This window comes from Paramisgurnus dabryanus, chromosome 22 (genome assembly GCF_030506205.2).
Source record: "Paramisgurnus dabryanus chromosome 22, PD_genome_1.1, whole genome shotgun sequence".
Classification (NCBI taxonomy): domain Eukaryota; kingdom Metazoa; phylum Chordata; class Actinopteri; order Cypriniformes; family Cobitidae; genus Paramisgurnus; species Paramisgurnus dabryanus.
In genome coordinates, this window is record NC_133358.1 from 24,684,607 (window position 1) to 24,706,966 (window position 22,360).

At 37.1% G+C, this 22,360-nt stretch overlaps 1 protein-coding gene and 1 long non-coding RNA gene across 5 annotated transcripts in view; both read right to left on the reverse strand.

Annotated features, from left to right (window-relative positions):
- The window catches only part of prkag2a (protein kinase, AMP-activated, gamma 2 non-catalytic subunit a), a 70,088-nt gene that overhangs the window by 17,466 nt on the left and 30,262 nt on the right, over window positions 1-22,360 (reverse strand). For 3 of the 4 annotated variants that reach the window (XR_010529163.2, XM_065258473.2, XM_065258476.2), the window contains exons 4-6: window positions 13,348-13,544; window positions 5,589-5,640; window positions 1,419-1,528 (exon numbers count right to left, since the gene is read on the reverse strand). Coding sequence is in view for 3 of the 4 variants with exons in the window: in XM_065258473.2 (XP_065114545.1) it covers window positions 1,419-1,528; window positions 5,589-5,640; window positions 13,348-13,544 (359 nt within the window). In the remaining variant the exon portion in view is untranslated. Of the gene's footprint in view, window positions 1-1,418; window positions 1,529-5,588; window positions 5,641-13,347; window positions 13,545-19,924; window positions 20,040-22,360 lie in introns of those variants that run through there. The other variant, XM_065258474.2, reaches the window with a different exon arrangement.
- Window positions 8,252-9,973, reverse strand: LOC135740269 (uncharacterized). The gene is made up of 3 exons (XR_010529164.2): window positions 9,311-9,973; window positions 9,037-9,184; window positions 8,252-8,319 (listed from the first exon to the last, which is right to left on the reverse strand). It is a non-coding gene; the product is annotated as an uncharacterized lncRNA (long non-coding RNA).

The following is a 22,360-nucleotide window of genomic DNA, read 5'->3' on the forward strand; positions in this document are numbered from 1 at the left end:
CGTACATAACCTACATAGACAGCTAGACCTGTACAGACCTGCAGAGCAAACATTTCATTCCCAACATTAAGAAAAACATTGTTCTGCACGTTAGCCAGCATTTCAACATTACCAAAACTATATGCTGTGAAACCAATAGCTAAAGGGGACTTTAAAATGTTCCTCATCTTGGAAAGCATCCCACCAATAACAATTCGGAGGGCTGATCCATTGAAATGCTGGTGATACCACTGGAGCTAAACAAAGCATGAATCATTGTATCTCAAAGGCATTCTTAAATAAATCATGGGAGCTTCTTTTTCCCTGCTTGGGTGATGATATAGCTTAATCTGAGATTATTAAACATTAATAGGGCACGTAATGAAATGGTCTCCAGGGCAGGTTCTTCTGATGTATGGAAACGGTTTTGGATCAAGTGACGGGTCTGACGGTTGGCTAGTATATCACTGCTATGAGTCGGTGATCAAAAACAGAGGCGCTGGCCATCTTCTGTCCAAAACAATTCAACTGCTACAGAGGCCATTCATTGGTTTGATCAAATATTAACAGGTATCAATGGTCGTGCATTGGTGCATGTAAAACATTGACAACAAGCGCAATAGCGCATGAGACTCTACTGATGTACTGATCATACGCTATGTGATACGTGCAAAACGCTGTGTGAACTGTACTAAAACATCGAGTTGTGACATATGACAAAAAAAGAGATAGAGAGAGTGACACAGACAAATACAAACAGTATGGAAGGAAGCAGGATCATGAATGGAAAACTGGGAATACTTTAACTATTTTGATAGGCTCCAGTGATCACACAACAAGCTACATGGTTTCAAGTATCATTCATGTCTGTAGCACAACAGATGCCTGTACATGTTTCATAAAGGTGGTCGTAATAAGATTTGTAGAAATAATAGTGATAAGCTGCATAACAAGTGGCAATAATATTTTTTAGCATTATCAGTTTCTTAAAAATCCAACCAATTTCGAAGATGAGATTTTAGAGGCTATACATATCTAAAGGGGATCACACACCAGCCGCGCAGCTCAGCGTCGCGTCGAGGACAACTCGGAGGTATTGTAAACCGGAAGTGCACATTAAATACCGCGAGCTTCGTCAAATGGCGTCTACTTCAAAATGCAAAATATACGTTAGCAGCCAATGTTAATCGTTAATGATTTGGGACAAATATGATGTTATTTAATGTTAAACTATGTGAGTGGCGCTGTGTGGCGCGACAGGGATTTGAGCAACTTCCTGAGTCACAGCTGGGCGGTGCGGACAGGCGCCACCTGGCGGCGCCGGTGTGCGTATACTCATAGAAAACAATGTGTTCGATTTTTATAGAACGGCGTGGCGCTGCGCGGCCGGTGTGCGATCCCCTTAACATGTGTGACATAAGCACATCCAGTGCTCTTACCTGCAGTGTTGTGTCAAAGACCACTAGCTTGGAGCTGGTAGGGACGATGTCATAGCACTTATGTGACTTCATGAATCGCATGTAAATGTCACTCTCGGATTGTTCAACAGCTGTAAAGACACAGATAAAGAACAACACAAGTCAATTTGAAAGCAAGGTAAGGACTTCGCTAAATGTGAGTTGTGTGCAAGCACTAACAGACTGTTAAACCTTCAGACCTGGTTTGATTACGGTTCGCTTTTCGGTCCTTTTAGGGGGGTATGACATTTTTATGTGAGATTTTTATTAATTATTCTAATAATTTAATTGCACATTTGCATATTTAACTTATTATTATTATTAATTATTATTTATTTATTTATTCATAAATTTTAATGGGGACATTTCACAAGACATTTTTAAGATGTCAAATAAATCTTGAGTGCGTACGTAAAGTTTTAGCTCAAAATATCATATAGATAATTTATTATAACATGTTAAAATTGCCAATTTGTAGCAAAAATGTGACGCTTTGGGTGTGTCCTTTTAAATGCAAATGAGCTGATCTCTGCATTACATGGCAGTGCTGTGGTTTGATATTGCAGATTAAAAGGACGGTATTATCCCCTTCTGACATCACAAGGGGAGCCAAATTTCAATGACCTATTTTTTCACATGGTTACGAAGAATGGCTTACCAAAACTAAGTTACTGGGTTGTTCTTTTTTACATTTTCTAGGTTGATAAAAGCACTGGGGACCCAATTATAGCACTAAAACATGGAAAAGTCAGATTTTCATGATATCTTACCTTTAAAGTCACAATGAAATGGAAGTAGCATTTGTCTTATTTTCCCCGTTATATCCGAGTGAAACGGCTTCTAAAATTAAATTTTTCCATTGAGAGTTGACTGGATTGTCGGAAGTTGGATCATGTTGCTATTTGCTAATCTTTACCCGAGCCCCGCCATTTTGAAGAGGGGAGGAGATTAGAATTTTTCAATAAAGATTATAAGGGCACATGAATTTCTAAAAAAAAAAAAATACTACAATAAAAAAGTAGTTTTTAATTTCAATTTCATTGTGGCTTTACCCAAAACAAATCTGCCAAGTATGAACACCCTACGTTTTTTATATGCTGGTTGCCAGATACAGCTCAGATTAAACATTTAAATGGAACAAATCATGAAATTCCATGTTTAAGTGCTATATTTGGGTACCCAGTGTTTGTATCAACCTAGAAACTGTGAAAAAGATTAACCTAGTAACTTAGTTTTGGTAAATCATTCTTTGCAAACATGTAAAAAATAGGTCATTGAAATCTGGCTCCTATTGTGACGTCAGAAGGGGATAATATTGCCCTTTAATCTGCACTATCCAACCACAGCACTACCATTTAGTGCAGAGATCAGCTAATTTGCATTTAACAGAGCACACCCAAAACGGCACATTTTTGCTCACACCTACAAAGTGTGAATTTTAACAAGTTAAAATTAATTATAGAGCTAGAACTTTACATACATACTCTTGAGACACCAAATTTTTATTGGACATCTTAAAAAAGTCTTGTGAAATGTCCCTTCTCGCAATATCATAATTTCTTTAAATCCCCAACCATGAGCATTAGCAATTGAAATAGTGATCTTACAGGCATGAAACAAATGGATGACCTTAACCCAATGAACTGTTAATCACTCGCACCGTGCCTTTCAGCAGCACCCTGTCCGCAGTTGCCATGGCAATTCCTACGGTAGTATTATTAGACACCAAACGGCTTCCTCAGAAGCTGTCTAGACAAAAGACAATAGTGAAATCTTCTGTTGCCCTCCTTTAGAGTTGCAGTTTAGTAGCCGACACGATGCATCTTTCTCCACAGTCTATACAGTACACCTGCCAGCTCGCTTCAACTGACATCAATCTTGTAGCCAAGTGGAGAAAGCCGCTTTCACCGACAGTACTGTCAACTGTTGTGTTTGCGCTCAATGCATCATGACTGACAGCTCCCACCCACTTCGGGTCCAATGAGAAGCTAGCTTTCTTTTTTTAGCCTCTGCTTTTGGACAAAGTTTACATCTGACTCACAGCTCTGCCCACCTACTATGTATCTTCCTGACCTGAAACACTTCTTCCGCTGTGCCAGCCAGGCCATAAGCCTCTTGACTTACTTAGTGTTGCAAGGTGAATAAAACCTTGGTGTTTAAAGCTTTCACCATATTTTAGCTCAGCTCGTTCTAAGTGCTGTACGTCAACATTAGCTTATAAGGACAGGACACACAAACAGTTCATCGGTAGAAACTTTACAGAGGGGGATTTGGATTTTTTGGGGCTAAAGCTAATTATTATTATTTGAAAAAATCATCCCAAACAACCACAAAAGAAAGCTATTTAGAAAGCCTGCACATTTAAATTTACCACAAACATCGGCATGAAGCTTTTGGCACATGTCCACTGTGGCTATTCAAAGAACTGAATTACTGCAGAATGAATCTTTTGTTGAAGAAAAGACTTCACATGCTTTAGAGCGACGTGCCATGCTATCCTGGAATTCTCCATGACGGCATATTCCCAACCAATGCATCCATACATCCCGAGCGCTCCGAAAACTAGCACATGCTATTAATAATTTAAAAAGCACACTGCTCTGTACCTGACCTTAGTTTGCCTGCAAATTCTCAGATAGCTAATGTTAGCCCGCAGTAAAAAGCTTTCAAGTTTGGACATCAAGTCGGTGCCTTAGATCTTAGTATATAGGTAAATAATTAATAAGCATTTCAGGTTCTTCTTCCAAACTAGCCACCATCAGCATAACCTCCAAACTGCAGACAAGAGGCATGCTGGTATATGATTGGTTGTGTGTTAACAAGCAGCGTGGGAGAGTTTTAGGGACTGTACTGCCATAGGTGCTGCTTTGGGGAAAACCCTATCGTCAGTGTGAAAGTGTCGTTCTGCAGGAACCTGCTCTCTGCCGAGCACTGGAAACTTTCCGCTCGGATTTCCTTAAAAACTACAAAAGGTACGTCTTCACAAAGCCTTTAGATGTACAGTGCCAGATAGCAGTATGGCAGGCTGGCATCATACCCAAGGAAAATATCTGCCCTGTTTTGCAGCACCCCGTCTTGCTGCATTCCTCCAATTTCTTTGTTTGGTTTATCTGGTATTATGTTACAAACTTCGACTCAGACATACTGCCAAATATAAAAAATATACAAATATTGCAACAGTTATTTAAAGCCGCTGCATGCAAAGTTTACGCCACAAAATGGAATTGCAAACAATAGAGTGCCGCAGGAATTATGTATTTTTGTAGGCCAACCCGGAAGTTAGCGGGACACTAGTTGCCTCGCCAAAAAGCCTGTTTATTTTCCCAAGAACTTTTGGAAAGTTTGTCCAACAAGATAATCCTTACAGATGGATTATGAGTTTTGACGTTTAATAGAAATAAAAGTTAACCTTATGCTTGGGACACGCCTTTTTACCTGATTGTAAACGAAGACTGAGCACAACTGGAAAAGTCTTGGCATGATCAGTCATTATGAACAAATTACTTCATAATCTGTGCGAAAATCATGAGGTGTGTCCCAAGCTTTAGGCTACAAGTGAACTACACCACAGTCTTTACAAGTGGAAGTTGTAGCTAAGCTAGCAAAAGATGAACAATACAGAAGATAGATGGCTTTAACTATAATGCTTTTTTAATAATCCTAAATAAAAATAATCAAGAAATGTGTCTATACGGCCAACTAAATATTGGAATTTACTTGTTTCCTTCGAAAGGGATTAATAATAGATTCAACTGCACAAGTAGTTGGGCATTACCCTCACCACTGAGGGACTCCTTGACGTGGGTGAGACGTCTGCAGCCAATAGCAGCATCATCTGACGCATCTACACCCAACAGGTTAGAAATGACGACTAGGGATCCCAAAACATCATATTAGGAATCCCGCTGTGCGTTTTAATGATTTAACGCTAGTAAATACATTGTCTCAAAATAACAAGAAATAACCAGCATAACAAAATCCTCGTCGTGATTAAACCAGACCCAGATTACGAATGGGATTTAAAGACAATATACGTAATCATTTCCTCAGTTTTAGCACTATCAGGTGAATCGGTGTCAATGGGAGGTTCAGAAAATGAAAGCATTTTCGCGGGTATTTCATCATCACGTCCGTGTAGATTCAAAAGCTTACCTTCATCCTCGAGATCGAGCTTCTCCAGCATGTCTTCAGATAAACCGTGGACCTGTGAACCAATAGCAGGGGACAGAGTCAAGAATGGAGCCGATCTCAAGCTGCCCTCCCCTCGAGTCGTCCACACACACTGGCAGAGAAGGCAGACAGCGAGGAGACCGGTGAGATCGCAAGTTGGCTGCGCGCCGGGCGCGTGTCAGAGTTTAATAAAAGGTACAGCAGACAATAAGTTGCAACATATCAAACACGAAAATTAAAGTGACCCGCGAAACTAAATAAAACTGTTAGTATGTCACGGCGCGGTTGAAGAATTTTTACCCCCAGTCACCGGTTTATCAGTCTCTGTACTACGCGATATAGGAAGTCAATCGAGAAGGCTTGTTTTCAGGCGAATTTCAACTGCACGCGATTTCATCCGAGACATCGACCCTTGTGGACATAACCAGCGAGCGACTGTTCGCAGGCGCGCACCGATTATGTACCCGTACATCCAATGTAATGTCAGTCATGGGAGACCCACCCCCTTCTCTCCTTTACAAATGGACTGTTCCAGTTTGCTGCAGTCGCGAGCTGTCACCGTTCCCACTGAGTATTTAAATCAAATATTTCGCTTACTCACATAGTAGACAACATGCGATTATAGGAGCGCGTGGAGTCAGGGTGTTTAAACCTGCAGGAATTCTGTCAGTACTTTAATATTACAAATGGCAGGTATAGAGCCCGGCATCGATTAATCTGTCAAAATACACTACTGTATACAGCCGTCAAACGGTGGGGAAATTATATTATTTTCAAGAAACATTTTAGTCAAGTCAAATATATTTACATTTTCGGAAGTACTTTACAGTAGTGTTCCCGCCTTCCTTCACTACTACAAGGAAGTGTGTCAGTTGACCATATTTGGAAATGCCCTTTCTAATTATTCTTCACCATAGGCATGAAGTCACTCAGAGTTTATAACCAAGGCAAAATCATGTATTACTGTAATATTATAGACAAACATGACATAAAAGGTGTTATGTGTATTTTTATATGCTGTTGTTTTTAATATAAAAGATGATTTATCAAAATAGTTCACATTTGTTATATTCGCGGCCTTGCAAGGCCGAATATTTTTGTTCTTATCCGTGTGAATGGCTTTCATGGTCTTATATATATAAAAAACCCTGTCTTATCTCCAGGGTTCCCACACCTTAGTTACTTAACTTCAATTTTAAGGACATTTTAAGGACTTTCCAGCATCAATACCCTCAAATTCAAGGACTAAATGTGGAGACACATTTCAAGTGAGAGCAAGGTTACATTGTGTTACCTTTAAAGATACATTGTTACAATTCAACCAACGGTGAGGCTTAACGACAAAGACAGGGGGATGCGGGAGCCAGGAAGTACACTGAAAAAAAAAATCCTTTCAATTTATGTAATTTTAATGTGTACATCGGTCCCACATAATCCGATTGTATTAAACCAACATAATTTTACTCATTTAATTTTTATGTGTCAGACCAAAACATTTTAATTGTTTCAAGTAGTCTAATATAAATATGTTGACTCAAAGTGCTATTTCTCTTTACTATAACACATTTATTTTGTAATGTTTAAGTAATTTTATTATGTAAGGGGACTAGATTTTCATCTGTAATTCCAACATGCTTTTTTAATGCTTATATTATGGGATTATGTAACTCTAAAGCAATTTCATTATGTTTCTGGCACCAGAATAATCATCCATAATTATCCAAATGTTATTTATTTCTTTTTTAAATACAAAATACATTTGCATTGGCATAAAAAGCAAAGAGTTTTAAACAAAAGTTTAGTGATATTGAGGCAAACCACTGCTTTCAGATCATCAATTCATTTAAATCACTACACATTAATTCAACAACAGTCAATAACTATTACAACAATCAGCACATGCAGTACATACAAAGGGGCAATTTCCCAAACCGGTTGTAGATTAAGCCATGACTAGGCCCTAGTTATATTAGGATATTTTTTACAAAAAAAAGTTCACAAACAAACCTACCTTACAAAAACAACACTGGAGTACATCTTGAGACAAAACAATGGCACTGATATATGTCAAGATATGTCAGTGCAATATGTTTTCAAATTAAGGCATTGCAAAAGTCTGGGACTAGAAAAAGCCCCATCTGTAAAACTGACAGTAGATTTAGAAGTGCTAAAGCACAAACACTGCATTCCAAAGAGACATGCAAAACAGTAAGTACTATTATTTTTTAAATGGATTTACAAACTGGAAAATATCAATCCTTCAGAAAGTCAGAGCTACAGCATTTGTATAAACTGTTAATCAAAGATTCAACAAAAACAAAATACAACAACCATTTCCAAAATCAACTCTGAGCAGCAAACGGTTAATGTTTTAATAAGAAAAAACACTTAAAACAGATAAATAAAAAGAACATAAATTAGCAGCACAGTCTTTCTGATCCTTTCACTGAAAGAAACTGTTTGTTAAAGTTACGCTCAATGCAGTTCCATTAAAATCTTTTGGATTTCTTCAAAAATAAAGCGCAGATCAGGATAGCTCAGGTTTAAGGCATACATCAGCTCAAACAACATGGCACGATGTTGCAACACCTTCATGCCTTCCAGGACTATACAAAGATCCTCTTCTTCATCAGAAGGTGCATGTTGTTTGAGAGCACAAATCCCAACAGTGGTGTCTTCAAATGACCACACTGATGCTGACTTCATTCATGCCCTGTACAAAACAGACAAATTTAGTTAAAGAAACAGAAAAAAAGTTACTGTTACAATAAAAGTGTCATTGGAAATTAGTACAATGCAAACAAATATAAATGTAAGTATACAGACCCATGTGCATTGCCACAGCATATTACAATTGGTTACAAATATATGGGTTACGAAGCAAGGCAGCTGCACTGTCCACTGCTCCAGGTGTGTGTGCGCGTTTACTAGACTGGAATGAGTTAAATAAAGAGGCCACATTTCGAGTGTGTGCTACCATACCTGACAATCACAGCAAAAGTGAATTATCTCATTTTCTCACTGTCATGTTGTTATAAACCTGTATAAATGTCTTTGTTCTGATGAACACGAAGGAAGACATTTATTTTGAGGAATGTTTGCAACCAAACTGTTCATGAGCCCCATTCACTTCCATAGTATTATATTTCCCCACTATGGAAGTGAATGGGGCTTATGATTGGTTTGGGAACAAACATTCCTCAAAATATCTTCCTTAGTGTTCATCAGAACAAAGACATTTATAAAGGTTTGTTACAACATGATAGGGAGTAAGTGATGAGAATTTTTATTTTTGGGTGAACTACCCCTTTAAATCTTCCCAGGTGTTTTAATGACCCGTGTGCCAAAAGATGTAACTAAAACATACTACATTTTCTGTACTTCCAACAATGTTTACACATTTTTATGTCTATGAATCTATATTACTTACTTCTGTCATTTGATCATTCATTGTTTGAAGTCTTTTTGCTAGCTGTCCTCCTTTATGATAGAAGAGTTTCGTCAGGTTTTTGGATTGGAGGTCCAGGTGACACGCAGGAACATAAGACAGTAGTGATTCTTTTAAATTCAGCATTTATCTGAAAACAAATTAACCAACCATTGTATAGTTGAGTACTGCGAGTCAAAGAATAATACATGTATATTAGTTACAAAAATAAGATTTAGCTCCTAACAGCAGTAAAACAGTGATAGGAATTACTTACCAATGCTTTTGAGTGTGTAGCGCATGCAAGGATGATGGACCTATAAGAGGAAATATTCAGAGGTGAAATCAACACACAACCTCAAATGATTAAGGTCACACATACACAGAGCAATAATGAAATAAGTATTATATCTGTCACAGGACGCAATTTTGGACAAAATGAGATCTTAAAACAAGGTGCTCTTCTGAAAACGTCAGCTTTAAGGTGTGGCACTTCAAAGCAATTTTTTCAGTTAATATACCAGACGTCACGCGAGGCATTTAAAAAAAGCTTTTTCTAATAGAATCAAGTGTTGCTCGTGGCGTAGTGAAGTCACGAATAACTGACGCGGGTCTGATAATCTGATTAAGCAGACAGTTTGTTTCATACGCAATGTCATTATTAATGTAGTCAATTGATATCATCTGGTAAATTACTTACATGGATAACGTTAGTCTGGACAGAATAACGTTTGGTTAGCAATTTATTTGTCCTGAACCGTTTCCATAGAACAACTGAGTAAAAAGTGCCTCAAAAGTCAACTCAAATCTGACAGTTTTCAACTCGGATAAAACTACCAAACGTGAAATAACGTTATACAGCTGACATTTTTAAAACGCTGTTTTTCTTTATGAGCCTTACACTTACTGACTGACTGACTGACTGTAACGTTAACTTACTCCACCAACATCCTCCACACTCATTTTTACTACAAGTCATTGCAATGGCTACATATTGTAAAAAAAACTGTCTATCTAGTGAAGATGTATCACGTATAAAGTGAACATAAATAAATAATAGAACTTACTTTAATAACGTGGTGTCCGTCTGAGAGAGTTCTTCTGACTGACTGCTGCTGAGTCTTCATTTTGGCGCCCAAAACAAACGATGTTTATTCTTCTTTTATGGCGATTGACGTCCTTATTATTGAGCGTTACTGCCACCTTCTGCTCAGGAGGTGCCATTTTGTGTGCAAACTCAATTTTATTGCTTTAAGTATTCAATTCAATCAATTTTAATCAATGTGAGAATAATGTGTTCATTTTACATTCAAACAAAACATTTTCATCCTAATCAATTAAATTATGTTTACACAAGGAATATAAATATTTTGTGTTGCATATACATGTTTATTTTATTTAAATTCAAAGACCCACCAAGTCCATTTTTTTCAGTGTATATCGCTATCTGAAATATTGCCATAGACGGCGTTACAAGGATGCAGGAAGTATGGCAAGGGAGACGCAGCGCCTCGTTCCCTTCTCAGGGAACAATAGTTACATACGTAACCCGAAACGTTTTCATTTGTCGAACATTTTTGCATGTGTGCTTAAAAGGTGTATAATTTTATGATATTATCCTACACTACACACGGAATAATATAGATGTTTCCAGAAACTTTTTGCATAAAATAGATTCAAGCACTTTCAATGACCTGTATCTTTGTATGTATATTTTCAAAAACTTCCCAGGACCTTGAATTTTTTTCCCCCAGATTCACAAACTTTCAAGGATTTTAAGGACCTGTGGGAACCCTGTATCTCGTTCTTTTACTTATTTTACCTTTTTATGTTTTAGAGGTCTTTGCACTTGTTCATTTGTCTACAAACATCTTCAGCATGTAAACACTGATTATCTGGAAAAAAATGTTGCAGAATGTATGTGTGCTAGTTTAGTGCATCTCTGTCTCTCTGACCCCCAAATCCGCCTTCTTTGAACCGTGATGGATTGAACATGTTCCTAAACTCTTGCAATGTCAATGCAAAGGGTGTGGATTTGATTCCCACACATACTAATAAAAAATATGTACTGTGGGTGCACTGTAAGTTGATTTGGATAAAATTGTTGGCCAAATGCATGAATGTAAATGAATGCTTTAAAATAAATGTTATGACCCTTGACTTTTACAAATTCATTTGGCCCTTTCAGGGCAGCATCTGGTGTGGAGTGTAATTAGTAAGAACTGTTCAAATTCCTGCCTGTTGAATCACTGGGCGTGGCCGTTAAAACAAGCGCACTCGTGAGAAGAACGATCTGCCCTGACGTACATCAGAAGTAAACAAACGCATAACGGTTGGCAGACAGAATAAAATTCAAATTTGGACATTTACATCCAAGCAATATGATAATTTTAAAAAGTTCAAACTGAGGAAAGTTATGTGAAGTTTATCAAACAGAAGTGTGAACGATAAAGGTGTCTGACCAGCAGTAACTCTGTTCATCCGTATTGAACACGAGACTCGTTCAGTAACGGATCAATGGTACATGAGATGAGTATCACTGAGAGGTGAGAGGTTTTCACAGGTTGTTAAAGATAAACAGAAATGACTGCACTGCACTCTTAATCTTTTTTTTTATCCACCTTTTATCTGAGAAGATTGGAATACATACATCACCATAAGGCAATGTGACCTCACCTTGTTACAATACTCTGATTTTAAAGGATATGTTTATACTTGTATGTTTGGGTCAATGATCTCAGTGGTATTTGATGGTTTATCATAAAAAACTAAAACAAAAAAAATGCTAAATGGAGCCTTGGACCTGTGCTTAGATTTATGGACAGCAGCATTGCAGATGGGGACTGCTGTATTGATTTTTTGGCATATGAATGTGATAAACTGTCAGTGGGTTGTGCTGCAAAATCAGATCTATCAACAGAGAGAAGATTGTCAATGTTGCATGCAGCTGTTTTAAAGAGCACCTATTTCAATGCTAAAAAAACAACGTTATTTTGTGTATTTGGTATAATACAATGTGTTTGCGTGGTTTATGGTTAAAAAAACACATTATTTTCCACATACCGTACATTTTTGTAGCTCCAGATTTCACTCTCTTCCTAAAACGCACTGATTTTGTACAAAACTCATTGATATGAAAAGCGCTGTGTCCTTGATTGGCCAGCGAATCTGTACGTTGTGATTGGCCTGAATACCTCTGATGTCAGCCGGAAATGTGACGCTCCTTACCATGTTTGAAAGATTCGCTCACAATGCAATGCTTAAAGGATGAGTCCGAAGCGGGAAGAATTATAATAATGTCGGTCTTGTCTACATCAGTGGTTTTCAAACTGGGGGCCGCGAGATGGTGCCAGGGGGGCCCCAGTTTTATGACATTTTATAAAATACATTAATTTATCATGAATTCTGTGTTATTAAACCTAAAAAATAATAAGCCAACTAACCAACAGCACTACTAGGTATTATTTTATATGTTTTGTTTAATTAAAATATTACATTTTATTACATTTGTAATAAAAAAACTTTCGGGGGGCCGCGTAAAAATGCACTGTACACAAGGGGGGCTGCACACTGAAAAAGTTTGGGAACCACTGGTCTACATCACCGATCCCCAAACTGTTGCCTACAATCCATGTGTTTGTTGTAGTCAAAGAAAAGAGATTAACTTTGGAGACAATAACTCGTGTCACCATTTACTTTGGGGTATGTACCTTTTGCATATTGTTAACATGTAGTAATAATACACACTTAAACACCAAAAGAAATGAAAAAACGTGAATTGGACAATAGGTGCCCTTTAAGAAATCGTATAGATATTTTAAAAAAGTAATTAAATTAAAAAATAGCGCAGGCTATTTGGAAAAGGGTCTATTTACACACTCTCAAGTTGATCCAAACCTATATAAATTTCTTTATTCTGCTTCTGCTACACACAAGTTAAGATATCTTGAAAAATGTTAATAACCAAACAGATCAGGGGAACCATTCACTCCCATAGTATTTTTTCTACTATGAAAGTCAATGGTGCCCCAGATCTGCTTGGTTCCAAACATTCTTAAAAATATACATCCTTTGTATTCAGCAGAAAAAAATACATTTATACAAGAAAAACTTGAGGGTGAGTAAACGATGACAGAATTTTCCTTTTTGTGGGGTTAGCTATCCCTTTAAGGCCTAAAACTTAAGCTCTGCCTGGATTTATTTATTAGCAACATTATTGTATTTATTTGCTAAATACAACATATGTGTGCTCATTGTCAATCACTTTAAATGATGAAGAATAAGAATGTGCATATCTCTGAGGACCAGACTCACCGCACGTGAGGTAGAGATAGGTGCTGAGCAGGGACTAGGTGGTGGCTTTGTAACAGGTGGGCTCTGATGCCGTCTGGTATCCAGGGGCGACGATAAGGAACGGGGAACTGTGTCATTTTGACTGACTTCCACATGAAATGATGGAGTCTGCTTGGTCAGTTGCGTTGGAGTGGTGGGTGATGAGGAGATCCCAGAGGCTGCACAAACAAACAGAACATTAGACCAATCAGATACTTCACAATCTCACAGTGTTTCTTTAATTGCAGTTTAAAGGTGCAATGTGAAGTAGTTGAAACTCAGCATTTTTGTTTAAATGGGACATATCTTTTAAATAACTTTGTTTTAGTAAACCATTCTCTGCAAGCATGTGGAAAATTAGGTCAATGAAATGTGGCCCCCCTTGTGATGTCAGAAGGGGATCTTATTATAATAATAGCGCCCCTTAATGTTTACTATCTAACCACGGTACTGCCATTTAGTGCAGTAATTTAATTTTTGAAAGCTCTCCACTACAGCCTGACTCCATTCTTGTATGTAGTGCCCATTTGTCACAAAGTTTTTGATGAATAGATTATTTCATAAATATCCTGTTTATGCATTTGCCAGGGGGGGCGGAGTGGGAAACTATGTTGTTATTTTCTCTTTACACTGCTAAAATTCCTCTGTATCTTGTTCTCAAAGGATGATTTAATCCAATTGTCATGAAAAGTGTTGACTGCACCTGCCGTAATCTCCGATCCCCGACTGCAGAAATAGAAGGGGCCATAAGGCCTGAACCGCAGGCAGTGTGGAGAGTAGAGTTTTATCACCTCATTTCACACTTCATCTACTATTGCAGGCAGCAGATTTCATGCTGTGTTTCCTGCAGGCTTTGCCCTCTGCAGTCAGATCACAGAAAATGCTTCAAAAGAATAGACTGGCGTATAACACTGCAGCGGTATAATGCCACAATAGCGTGTCTACAGTATCTGCTTAGGCTACGTGGCTGTTCGAATACGTGGCAAAGTCACAAAAATGACACTTTTGTCTAATTTCCCTGAAGTGCCATTCATGGACATCGCCTGAGTAATTGGCGTGTCCGTTTTGGATAAATTCTGCTCGTTCACTGGCCGTTAAATGATAAAATCAATCTCTTTGTAGTACTTCTAACTACATTTTTGTAATTGCCTCATCTCCCTGCTGTCTGATCATGACCCAGTTTTGTGTACCGTCCTCTCTACTTGCTGGATTCGGTTGCACGTCTTTGGGCAGGAAGCCTGTTCTCACAGAGTGCCATGTGGAGGAAACTTATTGAGTTTCTGCTTTGACGAGTCGATAAGGGGAGAGTGAAATATAGCCGTGCCTGCAGATACCATCCACAATACCATCAGCAAGCCAATGAGGTATGCATGACCTGCAAGTGAACAGCCAAGATCACACTCATTGTCTGTCCGTCTATCTATTCCATCCATAAACTAGCTTCTATTGAGGATGCACAAACACATGCTATGATAAACATTCGTCTACTTATTAAAAGAATCATAAGCCTATATCGATTACATATACGCTGCACAAAGCATTATCTTCTCCCAGCCAAAAAAGCAGGTTTTATTGCAGTCAGGCATCAGCCTGGTAAACACAGAACATAAAAGAAATAGCGTAAAAAGAAGGAACATAAAGAGCTGAATCTTCGTCATCGAGATAGCAGCGCTCTTTCACTCTCCATCTCCCCGCATCCACAGGGAGTCTTAATTCTCATCTCCCTCACACATCCACAGAGATCATGCATCATCAGGACCACAGACCCCGTGACCGATGTAGCAAACAGGATGTAAGGGTTGTGGTTTTCGTTGTGAATTCTCTTTATTCAAATGAGATGATGCCTGCCGAATGCTTTTATCCCTTTGAATGATACAGAGTCTGATCTTTAAAAGGATGACGTAATAGACGTAAAATCTATAAGGTAATCAACACAAGTTGATCTATACACACGTTTGGGAGGAAGATAATTTAGCATCTCCTATTCCTCTATCCTACAAATCTTTGTACTGTAGAAGGGAAACCGGAGTCCCCGATGTAAACCCACCCTGACACATGGAGAATGCAAACACATTGTCAAGAAAAAGGTACAACAGCTGTCACTGGGACAGTATCCTTAAGAAAGGTTATATTGCATTTAGGTAGACTGGGGTACCAGTATGTACCGTTGAGGTACTAATTTGTACCCTATAGAAAAAATGCAAAGGTGTACTTTGTAAAATCTTACCACGCCAGTGACAGCTTTTGTACCTTTTTTCTGAGAGCGCACAGAAAGACCTCCAAACCCAAGCAGGGCTCAAACTAACCGGGGACCTGTGAGGCAACAGTGCTACCCACTAAGCCGCCCCAAAAATGAATGTATTTGGTTTCTTACAATTTTTATACATAAAGTGAAATGCTTTTCATTATCTCTATCCCCACCATTGACAAGTTGTCAATTAAGAGAAAATGCTTCCTTGCCAATGACGAGTTTTTACGGCAATCCATATTTCCATTATTGTCCACTAGGCAGTCCCTCCAGAAAAACGCGATTATGCGATCGCATGATTCAATGCATAATCAGCCAAAGTCCGCATATTTATGGGGGATCGCATTTTTAAAAACGCTGCATAAACTGCAGATTTCTGATCGCAAAATATGCGGGGCTTGCATGATATCATAATCCCCGCATTTTCGTAGCAAAAAGTCATATATATTTTAGCAGAAAGTTGCAAAATGTTGCATTTACTTCACACATGCGCAGGCATATGTCCCCTGTTGTCATGGGAATGTTAGGAAGTGACGTAATTTCTCGACGTGAACATCAATATAAAGCTGCAAAGTTTAAGCAGTTTTTGCAAGTTACCGCAATTTTTGCAAGTTCCTTCAATTTCATCGCATAAGTATCCCGCAAATTTCATCGCATTTTTTAAGAAAACGTGTCGCATGATCAAGGAATTTTGCCCGCAACAATTACAAAAAAACAACACATGCGTTTTTCTGGAAGGACTGACTAGGTGGCGCTCTTACACAACTTATAAAACTCTAAGCATCCATGAATTCAAAAACAGTAAAAACTACGTGTATGTTTTGATCATCGCTCTGAATCTGATCTCTAACAAAAGTCCTTTACAAAAATGCAATTATCTCTGCCATCTTATCTCAAAATGAGCTATTTTTGAAGAAACCTACCCATATGTGAGAAGTGATCAAACGAGAACAAATGAGGGTAGGATGAAACAGGTTTTTGTTTTAAGGCAGAGGGTCTGTTCTTTATATTTGATATTTGGGTCTGTTCAATATATATTTGATATATTGTATGTTTATATTTAGAGAAGAACATTTTCTGCAAGGCATTAAACTTTTGTAAAATAATAAAAATGTTGGCAACTTAAAAAAAAATGCTGAATTTTGTCTCACAGTGTACTGTAATAACACCAGAGCCGTTTGATATTGTAAGCATTGTCATCCTCACTGTATTAAACACATTTCTCATAGCATCCTCAGCAGAAGATAAATGTGAACAATGGGTGTCAAGAGCTACATGTACGCAGATGTTACACAAGTGAGCTCTAAATAAAGGTTTCTGTTCAATCTGAACAGGACACCCCCACAGGCCACACAAAAAGGTTTATCAAATTAAACTGTACTCATAAGAAATACAAGTGCGACATTTATGAAGCCATATTGCTAATCATTTTAATCAAATTTTAGAATATAATCACAACACAGACCTGCTCCCACAGACTCATCACATCCATATAATGCAAGGTAACCAAAACCTTGCTGTGTATAATTCAAACATATTTTTGGCCAGGTGAATACCAGAGTGATTTTCCTTCACTGTGATTGCTCGTGGCATTCTTCATTGTCCTATTATGCTGATGTGGGTTTTTCATAAACTGCGGGGAGTGTGAATCGAATTGAAAACTTCGATATTCATTTTGGGAAATGGGAGACAAGGTTGCATAAATCTCTGACTGCTGTTGAGCTCAGCTAAATTGACTCAAGCTCACTCATCATTCTCCAAAAAACAGGATTTGGTTTTATGTGCAAAATGTACATTCTTTTTTGAATGTAAAGAATGACGTAGGACGTATAAAGGGAAAGTAAATTGTTTACTATGTTAATTTGATTTTAAGAAGAAAGAAATGCTGCCACCATGCCTTCTTTTGTTGGGATGACTTTTCAAAAAAGAGCAGAATACATTTATATATGCATAGATATAGAGATGACCTAGATTTGGCAAACTGTGTACTGTAGTACACCACAGAGCACTGTATCCCATAATGCTGTGCACAGTACACTTTATTTTAGAGTTTTTGAGGAACATGTACTACAGTACAAACAATATCAAATGTAATTATTTGATCAATATTTCAGACCAATAAAAGCAGAAAAGAAAACTTTACAGATGATTACTGGATTGTACCCGCTGCATTATACTTTCAATTTAATAAAAAAGTAGCATTCTTCTGTTTAACATGTTTATCGTTGCATATTACATACTTTTCACTAAATATTTTATATCCAGTAGGCAGTGTATACTGCAGAGTATGAAGTGCACTAGTATTACATTCAGAACACAGCTGATGTGTTTTCGAGTGCATTCTGGAAGTAAAAATGCTGAATAAACCTCGACAGTATAACTGTTCCTTTAAATAGTGTTTCTGTCTGGTGACACACAAACCATGTGCCAGTTTACAAACTGCATGCTTGAATGCCATGGTGACGCCTGTCAAAATCCATTAGACCAACCAATAGGATTGAATTTCAAAGGCTATTCAAGATTCTTTTATCATATCTCATAGTGATCTCTCATAGAGTACCTCTGGCTCAGATCAATGTGTTAAAAAAATTCTGGGTATGATTCCCAAGGACCAATAAACAAAATTTATACCTTGAATGCACTGTTGCCTTTGATAAAGGCATGTGCCAACTGCATTAATGCAATTGTAACAAAAACAAGTGCAAGTTAAAAAAGAAATAATAAAAAAACTTTTAGCACATTGTGATGTGCACTCTTAAAAATACAAGTGCAAAGTTCTCAACAGCAAAGAACCTTACTTTGTATTTTTGTCTTGTTTTCGGTACAAACATTCTTAAATCAAGATGTATTTTCTTGATGAGAAAAATTGCTTAAAAAATAAGTCTAATTTTTAGACCAAAAATATCAAATTTAAGTGAAGAAAATATATATAATTTTGCCAATGAGGTAAGAATTTTTTTCTTGAATTTAGTGTTTTTAAGAAAAAAGTTAACTTATCCCATTGGCAGATTATTTTGCTTGTTTTATCACTTAAATGTGATACGGTATTTTTGCCTCAAAGCTAGACTTATTTCCTTAGGTCATTTTGCTCATCAAGACAATTCATCTTCATTTATTTTTAGATATTTGACATAAATCCTAAGTAAGAAAGTCATTTTTTGCAATATATATATTGCATGGCTGTGGATGTCTTGTGTGCAAGACCCAGTTTGCAGTAACAAACCCTTGTTAGCACTTTTGTTATGCCCTGCCAGCACTACAGATTATTTTTTATATTTTAATGAGTCCCACTGAAACTGACTCTACAAATAACATTCCCATTATTAGTATCACAGGATTAGCCTTTCACAATCTTAAAACTGAACATTAAAAGCAAACAAAACATCACATTTAGACAACACACACGCTTCATTGATCCACATTGCTTAATTTTCATAATCAGGCAGATTCCATCCATAAATTTTTCCACCAAGTTTGGAAAAAGTGAAAGATTTTTGGGTGGTTTAAAGATATCTTCAGACGGGAAACTCTCATCTACCTATTTGGTCGTCAGGTTTCCTGTAATCGTCTTGCAGTGGTGTCATTTCCACTGTGAACCAAGAAATGGGCTTTAGGCTAAGAGGCTATTGAGACGAGAAGCCTCGGCTCATAAAGATTTACATCTTTTCAAAGGACATTAGATTCTTTAAGGACTTTGATTAAGCAGACAAAGCCGTTTAGTTATTAATTGGATTCTGAATGCATCTGCCTTTCTTGGTTAAATAAAAATGCAAGATTGAAAGCTCAAGAAATGTATAAAAGCGATTGAAGACGACATTAAAAGAGATTTGGCACTGACTTTGGGTTAATTTCGAGCAATTGAGCCACACAAGCATACAAATTATATACAAGTGCCATCTGCATGCAACTGATGCTAGACCTAACTAATTTCACCTCTTAGCCATTTACACGATTCTTTTAAACCATCTGGTCATTTTTAATGAATGTGTGAAGTCAAGTTCACACAGGTATTCCTAGTAGGTGTATTTCTTCACAATATGGAGTTCCACTATGGTTCCCAAATACTCCTTATATTCATTTTTGAACAATATATTGTTTATAATAATATATGTAAAGGAATGAAGTGTGTGATTTTGCTATTCTTCAAAAATGTGTTTTTATGTCTAATACAGTTCAGATACAAGGAGACTACAATAAGGTTCATATAATTTCAAGTGTATCTTAAGAGTCTCTAGCCTTTCTGTATCCTTTAAAGTTACATGTTGCCAAGTGAAAACAATGCCGAAAAATAGGTTTTAACTGCAATCTTACTGTTTCCCAGAAGGCCGTGGGGCTCTGACCGACGCCTCCCTGTTCTCCCCTCCTGGTCCTTGTGCTTTTTGAAGCCTCTCAGGCTACTAAACCGTTTCATGGTGGTGAGGGAATGCAGAGACGCTGTGGACACTGTGGTAGGTTATGCTGCTCCCATAGTCAGGTCTGGATAGACTTGAGTAAGATCTCTCCTAAACCCGAAATACTTCCTTGTGAGTCAGAATTGGAATTTATTTCCAATGGAGAAGTAAAGCACAGCAGTTCAACAAGAGCGGTTGTGCGCACATCTTCCTTTTAAAGTTTTCTCAACTTCTTTTTCTTCATCTTTCTAAGTCCTTCTCTTGAATCGTTTCATAGCTCGAGTGGCCACTCGTCCTCAAAATGTCAGGTGCAGCTGCATGGGAGTGTGTGAGCCTTCAAAACAGCCCATGTGATAAAGAAACTGACCCATGCCTGGTGAGGCATTACTAATGATTGGCTAAGCAGAAGCAAACCCCGCCCACTTATGCATACTTTATGTCTTTTTACATACATTAAAGTCAAGTGCATCCGTGTCAGTGTGCTAGCTTCATGTTTAATTAATAACACTGTTACAGCTAGGGTGCCAGAAAATTTTTGTATTTTCCTTAAAACAAAAATATTTTCTCTCTGTAATTTTACATTAACACTGTAAAAAAACAGTAAAATTCCCACATCTGGGGTGCGGAAAAATATCGTAAAATAATGTTGTGCACAATAAATTACAGAAATTTTCCTAAATACAAAAATATTTTTTCTCTGTAATTTTACATTAACACTGTAAAAAAAATCTGATAAAAAACCCAGTAAAATTCCCGCAGCTGGGATGCTGGAAAAATACAGTAAAATAATGGGCACAATAAATTACAGAAATTTTCCTTAATACAAAAATAATTTTTCCTGTAATTTTACATTTACATTGTAAAAAAAAATCTGAAAAAAAAACCTGTAAAATTCCCGCAGGTGGGGTGCAGGAAAAATACTGTAAAATTACAGGCACAATAAACTACAGAAATTTTCCATAATACAAAAATATTTTTTTGTAATTTTACATTAACACTGTAAAAAATACGTAAAAAAATGTCAAATTCTAGAAGCTGGGGTGCAGGAAAAATACCGTAAAATAACTGGCACAATAAATTACAGAAATTCTCCTAATACAAAAATATTTTTTCTGTAATTTTACATTAACACTGTAAAAAAAATCTGTAAAAAACAGTAAAATTCCGGCAGCTGGGATGCCGATAAATAACAGGCACAATAAATTACAGAAATTTCCATAATACAAAAATATTTTTCTGTAATTTTACATTAACACTGTAAAAAAAACGTACAAAACTGTAAAATTCTAGAAGGTGGGGTGCAGGAAAAATACAGTAAAATAACTGGCACAAAAAATTACAGAAATTCTCCTAATACAAACATTTTTTTTTTCTGTAATTTTACACCAACACTGTAAAAAAATCTGTAAAAAACAGTAAAATTCCGGCATCTGGGATGCCGTAAAATAACAGGCACAATAAATTACAGAAATTTTCCATAATACAAATTTTTTTTCTGTAATTTTACATTAACACTGTAAAAAAACGTAAAAAACTGTAAAATTCTAGAAGCTGGGGTGCAGGAAAAATACCGTAAAATAACCAGCACAATAAATTACAGAAATGTTCCGTAATACAAAATAAAAAAAAAATCTGTCATTTTACATAGCAAACTAAGCTGAAGGGATATCATCATACATTGCTGAAATCTTAGTATTGGCAACTTGAATCAAACACATTTTTTAAATGAAAATGCGATTTTAATTTCATGCCAGACTTCATCTGGAGTTGTTGATGAATGATTAACCCAAGGCCAAAAATAATCAGTGCACCATAAAATTGGATTTAACTTTTTTTTAAGTCTTGCCAAACCAAAATGAATTTGGCATAATGGGAGAACATTCCTATTCAATCTAATCGTATATTATTCACTTCTCTGTGGCGCTTACTAAGGCAAGCTTCACTATTAATATTGCTCATACAGTACATATGGTAGACCGAAACCCCATATACTTCTAAACGTATTATGCAATCACCCAAAATATTAAGCAACCACAACACGCTAGCAATACGAAGAACCACTTATATTTTTTAGACATGAACTATCAGTTCACCTGACACGGATATGAGGCTCTACGTTGTCAAACACTTGTAGGAATGAAGCGTCATTAAACTTTAATACCATTTCTGCATTATTAACCGGCACTACTTGTGTTGTACCATATGATCCCGTAGTGCAAAGTAAACTGACTTTTACTAAGTACGGTATCTTACCTAATCTTGCGCCGTAACAAAGAAAATCTGCAAGCCTCCAAATACGTCATTGTCCTTTTAAGCCTCACGAAATCTGATATTATCGTTTGTTCCATTCAAGGAG